Source organism: Acartia tonsa, chromosome 2, assembly GCF_053477335.1.
Source record: "Acartia tonsa isolate MP-2025a chromosome 2, ASM5347733v1, whole genome shotgun sequence".
In the NCBI taxonomy this organism is placed as follows: domain Eukaryota; kingdom Metazoa; phylum Arthropoda; class Copepoda; order Calanoida; family Acartiidae; genus Acartia; species Acartia tonsa.
Window position 1 is genome coordinate 41809425 of NC_137261.1, and position 14034 is coordinate 41823458.

Here is a 14034-nt window from a genome sequence, read left to right on the forward strand (position 1 = left end):
ATTAAAAGAATTACCAGAGAAAAAAAAACATCTTTTCATAAACTAATGTATTTATGTATAGTTTACCAAGTAAATTATAATAAATAATACATTACAAACAACTTATAAATAAATCAAGTTATGCTCTTAAGATTTATCAAAATTAAATTAGAAATTAACTTATTGTGAAATATTATTAGAACACAACTTGGAAAATATTATCGTACAGTAAATGATTAAAAACAATTTTTGGCTTCGTTTTTGGGAAAGTATAAGTTTGAATGAACACAAAATGTAGCCAACTATAAAATATATAAAATTAATTCAAAGCCAGATAGAATTTTAGAGACTCAATTATTCAGATTCAATTTATATAACACAACATAATTACTTTACATAAAATACCGTACAATTATCTCCCCTCCGCCCTCAAACTAAATCTAAACTAGTAATTCATTAATAAAATTTAGAAAATAAAAAAAGATTAGATTTCACCAAACAAAATAAATCATAAGTCATCCAATGATTTTGTCAGATATTTTGAATAGGTGTTTTCAGTATGGCTTCCAAATCGATTAACATCGGCTGGAATAGAACCGGTTCTTAGCACTGCTGAAATTCTATGTGTCGCATCGTATTATAATCGTATTAAAGTCAATTTTGGACGGACAAAGAAAACAATTCCTATAATTTTTATTTTTCTATCCACGGAAAGATGTCTATAATACGATGCGATTATTATCTTTACTTGTATTGGTATTAACTAATTAACTGTATTTATCTTATAAATGTATGTCATAGTTTAATCACATCATTGAATATTATAAAAATATTCTGTAGCTGTGGGTAGGAATTTTAGAGAACTTAGATCCAAGTTTAATTATTGTTAAAAAAGCAGATCACAGCTTTTATAAGGAGACTGATTTAATTGGACTAAACTCGCATTTTTTTTTTGAGTTTTTGTTCTCTGTTAATTTCGGTAGGAGATATAGGCAAACTTTTTCTTCTAGTTTAAGCCTTGGTGTGTGAAAATGCATCACCAGAATTAGTTCCAGGTGCAATCAACACTTGGCTGAAGCTCTAAGGCCTATCAAACCGGTCCAGTTATCAAACATCCATCCTTATGCTTGAGAAGTATGAATTCTAAGTAAACCATCAGAGGATCATAATCTGACACACTTGTAGCAGTTCTGTTTGCAGGTGGAGGAATAGGATGTCTGCCTGGCGGGCAGGCTGGTGGGAGCCTGGCGTCTGGCGGCCACAGGAACCAACTCCTCTGGCTGGTCCGTGCCAAGTAGGGTGGTAAGGTCCAGATCTTGCTGCTTCACCTGAAATTAAAAAATTTAAATATCTGAGGAATTAGATTTTAAAGAAAAACTTACTATTCTAACATTGTAATAAAATATTAAACATACCCCACCCCCTAAATGAATTCTTTGCAATCAAATTATTTTAAAACCAGATTAGTATTTATGAAAAGTGATGCCTTTTTGGGTGGCCTTTTACAGAACAGACAGACAACATTATTTTCTGAAGCTTAAAAGCAAATAGAAATTCCGAAGAAAAGGGTATAAATCCAACTACTTTAACTGAGAAGACTTCGAATTACTGCATAGAAGGATTGGAAATTAGGAAGATATCTTATCCAGTTACCTCATCTAAAATATGGCTTTCAATGCTGTAGAGATGATCGTCCCAATACTCAGGGAAGGTTTTCCTGAAAAAGGACAAAAAATTTAATGAAGCTACCGAAAAAGGTAGCTAAAAATTTGTATATAGATAGTAGGTACTAAATTATCTTAAGAAGAGCAGTTTACCTATTAGGCTATATGCATTTAAAACCAATAGACACTTAGCCTAGAGGTTTGGCCTAGCCAAAAAATCTTCTAAAACTTTGAATTGTTACCTGAGCCAGTGAGCTAATTTTATGACATATTCAACGTTGTGTCCACTTGGTCCAGATGAGTTCACAACCTAAAACAGGAGAAAACTACGTCTTTATCATAAAGAGACTCTTTGTTAGAAGGGGAAAAGGTGGCAGAGAATTAACTTGAAATCAACCAAAGACTTCAATCTATAAATAAACTAGTTTAAAACAATACTAAGACGACATATGTAAAGTTTCCTTAAAAAGGAACACTCAATCAGTGCCCTAAGTTTTTTAGCAAACTTTGGGTTCTAGTGTGATTTACCGTCTAATGTCCCCCACCCCTATATTCATAGTCCCCCACCACCTCCATGAGCATAAAAAAAGTAAACATCATATGATTATTAGACAATAGTTGCACAACCTTTTTTGTTTAAAATCAGTCTCGTCATTGACTAGGTAGTATTGAAAAAAAGCAAAACAAAAACATTTTCATTATATGACACAAGAAAAAAATATGAAAATACAAGGAAATGCATTCTGTCAAAAAAAAAACTTCAAAATGCGTACAATTTTAAATAAAATGCGCTTTATTTAAGATTTTTTAACAAACCTTTGTATTTTTCAATTCAAGTAGGATTAGAAATGGAAGGAAAAATTATAATAAACCTAAATTGTTCAAAGGAGACCATACACGAAAGAGAGCTATTGATGTAAAGCAACTTTAGTAGAGATATTGAGCATTATTTTAGTTAAAACACTTGGTTTCTGTTGAAAGGGCTGAAATTTAGCAAACTACATAAAAAGCTGTCCGCTCATCGCTTGACAAAATATAATATTACGCTTATCTTAAGGAGTTAAGAACAGTTAATTAAACTAGTCATTGGCAGCAGAAATCACTAAAACTGAACTCTAACCTTGTTTGAACCTAACACTGAGTGATGGCAAGGCAAATATTTACCTGTTTAGCAATGGAAGACGCACAGGCAGGTCCCAGCCAATGTTTGGATTGAGCTGTGGCCACGAAGACTAGCACCGGGAATGGTTTGAATGACTCGTCCACGGGGACAAATGTGGTTATGGTCTGGATGTAACCTCCAAGTGTCATTTCTCTAAAATAAAAAATCAATCAGGAAAAGGTTCATCTCTATGAATATTTTTACAGGCGTTAAGATACCGTTCTGAAGTATTTGGCACAAGATTAGACAAAAATAATAGAGGGGAAGGGGTTAAATAACTGAATGTCCCCCACCCCGTGGACCCTGTATCGACTTTAAATTTGATATTTGAATATCAGCCAATAGCATCGTAAATATTGATACGGCAAAGTCGCTACAAAACAGCAGAAAGTAATTTGCTAGCAGACGAAAAAGCTCCCAAGACAGAGGCCAGGTAGTTGTCTGAATTATACATCTATACTCATCATATTTATTGGCACAACAAGCAACTTTTTGTGGATTACAGCAAACAATGTTTCAGGCCCGGGAGGATTTCAATTTATCAATAAAACTCGCTTTCTTTATTTTCTACCAATCTAATAATTCTATTTTTCTACCCTTCATACCCACTTCCCCTTGCTTTTACCTGACTTTAAACCCCGACAAGTAAAAATTTATTTTACTTGCCTATTATTCAAATACTCTAAAGCCTCTTCTCCTTTAAGCTCAAGGGCCACGCCGTGTGTGATTGCCTCCCTCTCCTCAACAATGGTGGCGACCCTGCCAGGACGTCCAGGTACGCCACGGTGGGTCTCATTGCCCTGCCAAAACCGCCGGGCAAAGCCCTTCACGAATCCTGAAATTCATATCCAATAAGATTTGATTAAAATGATAATTTTCACAAACCGTTACATATTCCAATATCAAATTAAGTTTACAGACTATGTTTACTGGAAGGCATAAAAAAGGTATTTTAAAGTCAAATCATCCTCAATCCGTTTCTCCCCTTTCTTTTCTGTAATAGGTCAATGAAAGTTAAACTAATATTTGTAATTAAAAGGGCGAAGATTATAGAAATAACAATTTAATAGTTTAGTTCATAGATAAGCTTTGTTTCTTTATATATTGAATAAGGAAAATGAAAAACTGTTGTACTCTGACATTCTATGCAATAAACTAGTGTGATTCAGAGAGGGAAAATTTTGCAATGTAAACTAAATATTTTTATTTTTTAAACCTTATGTAATTCTAAAACCTTAGTTACAATTCGAATGTATATTATAAATCAATTTGCTTTTTTTTAGCAAACATTAGAATTTTTACAAGTGGCTGTTAAGGCAAAATACGGCAAATGCTTTAATGTTGAAGAATTTAGAACTGATAAGAAACGGTGAAGTAAAGAAAGCTGTCACCGAAAACCATTAGGTAACTCCTGGTGAAGATTAACAATAATAAATTATGAAGGTAAATAGCAGTAAATATTATCCTCTTATACCTAAAAATAGTTATCTATCTCTTAAGCTACATGCGAGTTAATCAAATCATAAAGTTAGTATTAATTAGGTGCCAAAAATTCACAATTCTCTTTCATGAATTGTCCCTGTTGAAAGTAGATACATAAAATACATGTCTACATGTGTCTGTCTGTCTGTTCAATAATATTATGCAGAACGCGTAAACAAAGATATTTACGGCACTAAAACTATGGCTTGGAAACCTATTAATATCCGCTAAATTAGAACCGGTTCTAAGCCATACTGAAAAATCATCTATCGTATCGTATTATATCCAGTTTTCTACGAATATAAAAATGTACAATCATAATATTAAATAAGCTTTTTTAGCCTTGCCTTCGGCATCTTCGGGGTGGCTATCGAAACTGGTTTTAATCAAGAATTATAAATGTTTATACCCGCGGAAAGCTGTTTATGATACGATGTGATAAATAACTATTCTGAAATATACCTGTGGCCGTTTGGCCAGGCTGGAATCCAGGTTTCCAGACCAGGCTGCCATACCCGAAAACCCACAAGCTGGTGGTTGTAATTTCTCCACTCATTTTGATTTGTTTTATATGTGTTCTTTCTTAGAGATGATGGGATGATTAACTGAAACAAAAACAGTTCTCAATACACGCATTGCAATTTTGTTATTAGAATAATTTAATCACTGCTGCGCGTTTGTATTTTGCGTATATTTTTTTATGCGGCTGTACTTGAGGGATAATTGTTTAGAAATGTTGATCTCGTTTTATATTCCATGAATTTTGTACTTAGAAATTTCGAGTTTTAAATTGTTATGATGAAATCAGATATATCTGCATTTTTAATTTATTAGATGGTTTAAAAATGTGAAAGGGGGTTATAATCCATTTTACAAAATATTTTTTATTCTTCTACATACACTAAGTGTAGGTTTAGAACTGATAGCCCCCCCCCCCCCACACCTCTTCCTATTTTCGAAATAAAAATAAGGGAGGGGGTTAGTTGTATTTTCCATGCATAGCTACCCAGTTTAACCGAACCTGGCCCAAAGTAAGGAACATACAAACGAATCACTTGGTGGTACTCCCCCTTATTTTATTTTTTATCCAAATCAGGGAAGGGGGTTATGAATGCTTAACGGGGTACTATATGTGAAAGCGCCAGAAATATAGCACCAAAAGTCTCGAAGCTTTAGACAAAAATATAAAAATGAATAAATATGCTGGAGCAAAGTAAATAAAATCTGAATTGAACTTACCTATGAATTAATAAATTTGGTTTATGGCAAAAAATCTTCTAAAAGTATTTTTGCCTTTTGCTTTTATTGCTGTGATAGTTGTATAGAAGTAGAAGTAGGTTGATATGATTTATCTGCGCCATTGCACTGTGCACCCAGTATTTAAATAGACGTCATCATAGAACACATCTTTTCTCTTTCAACAAACTCAAACTGAAAAAAAAGTTCAAATAAGTTTTCTTTTACTGTAATGTAAGTGTCAATGACATAGTGTTACAGCTAGGTTTAAAAATAATCTTCACAAAGAAGACAGAAATAAATAACTACCAAGTCTTACCAAGAAAATTGTTATGGTTAATAAAAACTAAATTTTGTTTACAATAAATAATCAAGTTTTGAGGAAAAAACAATTCTCAAACCACATGACAATACGTCCTAAAGCTGCCCATTAACTTTCTTTTCAAATATGAAAAGATCAGTGCATTCGTTCACAGGATTACTGGACATATAGAAATAATGTTAATTTATAAGATAAAAGATTTATTTTACTAAAATACACTACAGCTCAATGTTATTGCGTCCCAACTTAACCTGTCCTAATATTCAGGGGGGGGGGGGACTTAAATTCCATAGTACCCAAAGTTTAATCTTACCCACACTCTTATCTACACACTTTATCTTATTCGTTGGCTATGAAACTTTGGATACTTTTACTGAATTTTGATTCTTTAGTTTAAAACTTAACTACTAATTTTAAACTAGTATGCAATGTACATCGGTTTAACGTATATGTCTTATCCCTCAAATTCCCTGACTTATAATGCATTTGGATTTTCCATAGAACCAACTAGAATAACCTATAACGTTATAGAAACTACCCCTTTGCTCATTTAAGTGCGTCAAACGTTCCACCCCTTCCTTTCGAATAATCCCACCCTCCCCATTTTCTTAACCCTTTTCTAAATCTTAACTCAATAAGTCGTCATGCAAAGTTTAAAATTGTATTAAAAGTTTGTATTATGCGTAAGATAGCGGATCAGGGCAATCTACAGTAAAATAAGAATATCCTTACTTGAAATAATAAGATGGTTTATAATTTGGTAGTTTTATCAACGAAAGTAATAATTGTACTAAATGATTGGAAGCCAATTTAGCTTTCATTAGGTAGTTTTCTTTCTCACTTATTACAGGGATGGCAAAATAAAAACCACGTGGTTTTAATCAAGTTTAAACCAAAAAAAAAGCTAAAAAAACAAAAAAACCAAGGTGGGATGGTTTAAATGGTTTTTTTAATACAAAGGCCTATCTTTCCAGTTATATCCTTATAATAAAGTAACAGGATGTTTGTATGTGTGTTTGTATGTTTCTACCAAAGGATCTCGCTAACCGCTGAACTGTTTGGGTTCTCCTTAACAGGGTAGCTTCTCATAAGTCCCGGGAAGGTTTATAACTATTTTCTTTGGGGGTGGGACACCCCCAACCCCCCCTCCGAATTTTTTTTTTTTTTAAAACTTTTGAACTAAATTTAAAAATGAGGGGGGGGGCAAACCCCCCCCCCAAAAAAAAAAAAAATTTCGCCTCCCCCAAAAAAAAATTTTTTTTTACTTTTTCTTACAAAATATAAAATAAAAAATTCAATTATTAAATTCGACTCTCTCCTCCTCAAGTGCCCCTAGAGGCCTCTAGGGGCCTAGCCGCTAGTCTTTTTATAATGTAAAAAATACAGTCAAAAACATAAATACCTAATTCAAAAAGTTTAAATCTTTATACTAAAGGGGTAGTTTCACCAAATGCATTTGAACTTAATTTAGTGAACCGCATATTTTTTCTTAGTTAATGGGGTAAACTACATTTAAATAGCATATATTTGAAATAAATTCAATTTTCTACCATGTAGTTTTTAAAATATCAAGACCTGAAAATTGTCTTTTTGTGATATATGCAATTTAAAAAGACGATTTTCAAGTCTTGATATTTCAAAAACTATGTGGTAAAAAATTGAAATTTTTTCAAATATATGCCATATAAATGTAGTTTAACCATTTAACCAGGATAAAATATGCGGTTCACTAAATTAAGTTCAAATGCATTTCGTGAAACTACCCCTTTATACTAAATTAGAATACTTTAATTTGGATATTATCAAAAAAACCAAAAAAATTAATAAAAAAAAACCAAAAAAACCTGGTTTTTATTAATAAAAACCAATAAAAACCGGTTTAAACCAAATAAACCACACTGGTTTGATCTTTTTTAAAAAAACCTGGTTTTTTCCCATCTCTGTCACTTAATGCAATATATACTAGTTAAAACTAACCCTTCAACAAGGTAAATATAATCAGAATTTACAAAAATAAATACAAAACCTAGATAATTTTTTTTATGCATCTCATTGCGGACCAAGACATCATATGCATTGTTGATGCCAACAAAATAGGGGGTTACTTTTTTATTTTCATTTTCTCTTTTTAGAAGACAATGGATTTAAAGTCATAATGGAAAATGCATTGTTGTTTGTTTCAGTAAGTACATAAATAATGCGATGACCTTATCATATTTCCTTTGTGAATATACAGGGTGCGGCACATAAATCCGGACTTTTTTCAAACGGCCATAGCGTCAAAACTACCTAACCAATCAGGACGTTTGAACCCACTATAAAAAGCTTAGGTAATAATGACCTTTTAGTACAAAAAAAATCTTTGAACGAAAATGGACGTGTATTCCGAGCTGGCTGTGCATATGTTCAGCAAGGCAGATTCGAAATGCGCAGGTGGTTTAATCTTGATTCTCGACTAGGGTCCACTAAATCTGACCTCAGCCCATCTGTAGGTGAGGTAGAGTTATGTAACTTGCTGGAATTACTGTTAGATACATAACTGAGACACTAGAAAAGACTAGAGCTCTCTATCTAAATTGGCTTGGCAGTAGTACTCCAGCAAAGTGAAATGGGGCAGATTTTGAAATGTAAAAAACGTCAAAAACTGTGAAAAATTGTGAATATTTCTCGATTCTCGATTTCAGGGACCCATATGGAACTTAAAAACTCATTTTAGACTATGGGTTACGCCGACAACCCTAGCTGAATCGTCATGCCAATTCGAAAAAGGTAAAAAACGTCGTTATAGCTCAATTGTGGTCCAAATAAGAGCCTCCGTGTCTAAGGGTAGCTCGAAAGTTGGGTTAATTTGGATCCTGCGGTTACTCACATTCCTAAGGAAATGTGGCCTCCCAGCAGCCTGATCTTAATCCAATGGACTTTTGAGCCTACAGCTACTTTGAAGCATGCACCAATAGACGTGCCCATATCACAAAGACCTCTCTCATTGCCACTATCAAGGAGAGCTTCGCCAGCTTGGACAGGTACATTTTGACCTGGGCCTGCCGGCGGTTGAGGAAGCGGGTAGAGGCGGTGAATGAGACTAGCAGCCATTTTTTTTGAATAATCTAATAGTCAAATACCTATTTTGCCTCTCAGTTTTTAAAATTCAATAAAATCTTTAAAATTGACGATTTTATGTTCATTTGTTTAAAAATTTGAAAAAGTCCGGATTTATGTGCCGCACCCTGTATAGTGAATCTAAAAGAAACACATTTTCCCCAGCCAAAGAACTGAAACTGCATTGTACTGGTTTTTTATTCTTTTTACATTGTTGTAGGCAAAGGCTTAACATTTTAATTATAAATTTCAAGAACAAAAGGATTGAAGGATTGAAGGAATGATGTTACCTCCCCCCTCAAAAAAATATCAATAAAGATTCCATTTGAATGAGACTTGCAATATCTTCTACAGTTGCGAGGCAATAAATACCACTTATATTGTAATAGGATAATATAAATTCTATAAATGTTAGAAGAATTTTAATTGCAGCTACTCAATAAAGAAATATTCTTTATAACTATTATCAACATTTATCAATACTATACATTAAAATGTACCTATGTGAAATGAAGAGGCGAATGATACCCCCCTCTATTATTTTTCAATAAATTGAAAACGAGGGGGTGGGATAGTTTGTTTGTTTATTACTTTAAGACAAGTTATGTTAGGGATTAGACAATGACATAGGAAAAAGGGGGGGGGGGGAAGAAGTATCAGTGCTCAATAGACACTTTACATAAAAGCACATTTTAAGTTGTATTCTTGTTTTTTTTTATTTTTCAGAATATTTACTCCCTTATCCCTGAGTTACCCAGACAGAGGGTTGCTTGCACTTTATATCAGTGCCAAGTGTATCTTGAATTATCTGGTTACATATTTATACTGTATTTGCCCTTGTTTTTAAAAGCGAGGCTATTCTATCATTGTGGTCGGCCCGTCATGTTGTCATCTTTGTTTTCATAACGGATAGAGGCTGGTATTTGGTAATTTCTTGAGTATTGTTTGTTTTTTTATTTCCAGTTCTCGAGTGAGAGGACAATGAATGGTAAATTAATCAACAGTCCTGTCTTCTTCCTTAAATTTTTAGGGTCACCAAACATCTGTACCATGATGGAGGAAGCAATTACAAGAATGACAAAATTAGACATTTTGGCGAAAATAGAAGAAAACTTTAGCAATGTCATGAAAATTGCAGTTTAAATTACAGTTTTGAGAAACAAGAACATGAGTATGCTAATATGTTATCTTAATGTTATAAAAGGTTACCTAATGTGACTCTTAAAGAAGATTGCTTATAATTGACTCGATATTTTTATCTATGTTGATTTGATTTATAAAGTTTAGCTCAATAGAATTACTTGTATTTTCTGACGAAAATGCAATTCATTAACACTTGTTTTATAAACGTCATAAACACACTTCATTGATTTACGTTAATAGCATTTACTTTTACTTAAATGTTATTATTTTCTATCTTACTTTATTTAATGACTAATTTCATATAAACGTAACAACTCTGTAACTACGTATGTATTTGTTTTTGAGCGGCGTTAGAAAAGGGGTGTAGGGGAATTAACAACCCCCCAAAACAAGAAACCTTTTACTTTTTTCCATCCTCCTGGTGAATCGCTGTGCACGCCACAAGATATGATAACATAAACATTGATAGTTAGAGCAGGAGGAAGGGAGCTTCTAACGAATCTATTAGAACCTTTAAGAAATAGGCTACCTTTGATTAGGCATTAATCGGCCTTATTTTCCTTTAAAAATCTGCGGCTAGCTACGAAAACTGCAGTCCGCGGGCAAATTTTTCAATAAAATTGAACCATATGGAACCATTTGAGACCCGTATTATTTTACCTACACCAAAAATAAGCTTAAAACTTTTTTTCTATAAGGCACATGTCTGAAGCTAGGTCCCAATAGCTCTATTGGGTTTAAAACATACACATTAGATAGACTAAATCTGAATGTCCTTGCATTTTACTTTCTATGACGTCCTTTGCTAGTCTCGACTAAATAACAAACATTTTATCTCTTCTCTCTTAATTGCATTTTTAGTCTGTGTGTGTCCGGTATAATTTAAATTTCTATGGACCTATTAAGAAAATTCGTAAAATAAAACTGTTCATTGGGTACTTTTAGAAACATCCTACACATCTAAAACTTCACTATACCTTCCTTATACCAGGTTAGGAAGCTCAACCAATTTTTTTTCAATGCCCACTTGATTTGAAAGGGGTTGGCTTTTTTTTAACATGACACTACTTCGTCTTTTTTAGATAGCTAGGTGTAGGTCATTTTCAATAGATGGAAGAATTTGAGATGTATCGACCCCCTATACCACTTAACGTACGCACTGTTCAAAAATTTGATTATAGTTAGCTTTATTTTCATTCTTAGCTTTCTATATGATGCTTTACGAGATATGTAAAAGATTTTTTTAAAGCAAAACAACAACATAGCATCTTGTAAATTAAGAGTAGGTATTCTCTGAATATGTACCTACGCAATTAACACATACAACAATATTTACTAATCAATATAACAGCTGACCATTTAAAACACGTAGACAAAGTTTTAAGGAAAATTCCATAGGTGTTTATTAGCTATTGACATCACGCGTTAACCCAGCGTTATAAAGACGTTCTCTCATTCGTTGGTTTGTAAACTTTATAAACTTTATTCAAATCTGGATTAATTGAAACAAATTAGCAGTGTCCAAACTTTTTCACCAATAATTTTCTTAAAATCACTACAAATTCTTCTCTTTTTTACATTAATGTAGAAAAAATGACAGAAATATAAAATAAACTTTCAAAATCAAATTATGGAAAACAGGTTCTTTATATAGACATATTTTACCTAAATAATTGCAATAAAATGAAAGTACACGATATTGCATCAGATAACTTAAAACTTTTTAAAAAATATTATTAAAATTTACCTTAATAAATTTCTTTAACACTTGTTTTTTATGAGGAAAATATTTGTTTATTGTTAAAATCACGATTTTTCTGTATGATTTGAGATAACTGTGCGCGCACTGTGTGAAAAAGCACGTAATTATCAGGTGCGTGCGTATATTTACTGCCGCAACAGCCTCGTTTCTGAATATACTGTACTGAACTGAATTATTCTAGCAGAGCTTTGGACACAGGGTTTGTAAATTTCAGGAATTTAGGGATGGTCAATAGGTGATATCAATCAAACTTTAAGTGTTAATTATGTCGGGGGTTGATTTTAGATATCAGGGAGAAAAAAGAGTTTAGGATTAAATTAATTGGTATTGTTCCCTTACTCCCTGATAATTTTTCATAGTATCACTCACCCCGTCTCGCTTCACCCACCCCTAACAAATGAACCTCCTTCTCCCGCCCCTCTCAGCTGATCGTGTGTGTGTCCTCTACTTTATCGGACAATATTCCTATAGAAAAAGACCTCACTTAATATTAAAATAATCTCATACTTTATAACTCAAAAGTGTTATCAAAAGCCAAAATAAAAAAATGCATTGTAGACCTCACCAAATTTTTTTTTATCGATCTGGCCAATTTCCACATAATTTTGCAGTATATAGATATAGTTTTCACATTAAATTGTTACATGTTTCAGTCAGTTTTTAAATTTTAAACAATGCAGGCAAGAATCTAATATTGTTTCTTGTTTTTACCCTTGAAGGTTGGGCCCCTTGCCACACCCTAATGGATCAGGGGGCATTCAATGCTCCCCCCTATCATATCAGCTCCTATTAGAGCTAGAGTACTAAAATTTTTTGTGCATGTTGTCTGTTTGATAATGAATTTAACCTTAAGTGAGTCAAAGTTAAATTTTGCTTCTTTCTCCCTTTTATTTAAAAAACTTTGTTTAAAGGTACTTTGTTACCTACAAATTTTAAAAAGCTGCAATTTTCTTATTTTTGAAGTATTAAGAACCAGAAAATGTTTATCTTAATGTAAATTTTATAATAGGAATCTCAAAACATAAATTTTGGTGGCAGCAGCAGTACCTGGCAGCTTCCAGCCATAGCAGCTGGCATTTCGCAGAATCCGAAGCAGATTTTTACGAAATTTTAATATGTCATGTAGACATGTTAGAAAGATTGAATTCTAAGTCAAAAATTGCAGTCACAGGTGACTTTTAAAGATTTCTGGAGACCTGCAGGATCATAACTGAAACATGAAATTTACTTGAACACCTGTATTTTGTATTAGGATGTACTACTAGAGGATATTTTATTATTTGGTAACATAAATTGCTTTGTTTCATTAAAAAAATATTTTACTCCTTACCTGAATGAACCTGCCAGGTTTGCTGGCATCCAGTGCCCATCAAGATGAAGAAATTAAAAAAATCCAACTCTCAGTTAAGTGCAATACCCATATTTAAAAAGTCACTCAGTTATGGCCCTCTACCTTCAAGGGTTAATAAAATCTGTAACATTGCATTGTACATTTACTTACTTTTTAATGTACTGAATTTTAGTTTCTGAAAGTGTGCATAGCTTCCCCTTCCTATTGCAATATTTGCTACTAGCTAAAAAAGCTTCAAACTTCCCAAAGAAAATCAAAATTTTAAAAATCAAAATTTTGAATGTATACTGTATAAATCGTTTATACATTATATCGCTTTTCCCTTTGATAGGAGTAGCTGAAAATAGCGTTTGCAATAATTTGGTTATCTGCTGTACAACTTTGGAAATTATTGAAGAAATTGGCAATCCATTTTCAGCACATCTACTTTTTAAAAAGTTAACCCTTTACAGTCAAATATTATTTTGGGATAAAATTATTTTTCAGCATATGAAATTAACAAAATCACATATTTTCCCCCATATCTTTTGTGTTTTTGGTCCAATTTCCAAAATTTTTCTGTTAAAGATATCAAAATTAAATATCTGGTTGTTTGAAGAAAACACCAATGACGGGCAGTTCCATCCATGAACTTTTGTGCTTCGCTACTTATGGATGTTGTCATCCTTGTTTAGGGTAAACATTCAAATGCCCTGCCTCAAAAAGCCAGTAATAGAATTTAAAGTTAATATTTTGGACTTCCCATCAAATTCAAGGTAAATTATTCAGGTTTAAACTTAAACCAGGGGTAAATATTCTGCATGGTTGACCCTGCTAAACTGGGGGGAAGAATAA

At 32.8% G+C, this 14034-nt stretch overlaps 1 protein-coding gene across 1 annotated transcript; it reads right to left on the bottom strand.

The window, feature by feature from the left end:
- Positions 1-32: 32 nt before the first annotated feature.
- Positions 33-12250, bottom strand: LOC145311886 (putative glutathione-specific gamma-glutamylcyclotransferase 2). Its single transcript, XM_080150911.1, has 8 exons — positions 11835-12250; positions 5527-5718; positions 4750-4892; positions 3472-3640; positions 2808-2958; positions 1886-1953; positions 1633-1696; positions 33-1307 (listed from the first exon to the last, which is right to left on the bottom strand). Exons 3-8 carry the CDS (start codon positions 4841-4843, stop codon positions 1143-1145), a joined length of 711 nt encoding a protein of 236 aa, XP_080007037.1. The 5' UTR covers positions 4844-4892; positions 5527-5718; positions 11835-12250; the 3' UTR covers positions 33-1142.
- Between the last annotated feature and the right edge of the window lie 1784 nt (positions 12251-14034).

Coding starts and splice junctions, on each gene's coding strand:
- LOC145311886 (XM_080150911.1), bottom strand. CDS start 4,843: ATGAGTGGAGAAATTACAACCACCAGCTTGTGGGTTTTCGGGTATGGC. Junction 1,697..1,885: donor AAATTAGCTCACTGGCTCAG/GTAACAATTCAA, acceptor GTCCTTTTTCAG/GAAAACCTTCCCTGAGTATT. Junction 1,308..1,632: donor AAAGCCATATTTTAGATGAG/GTAACTGGATAA, acceptor TTTTAATTTCAG/GTGAAGCAGCAAGATCTGGA.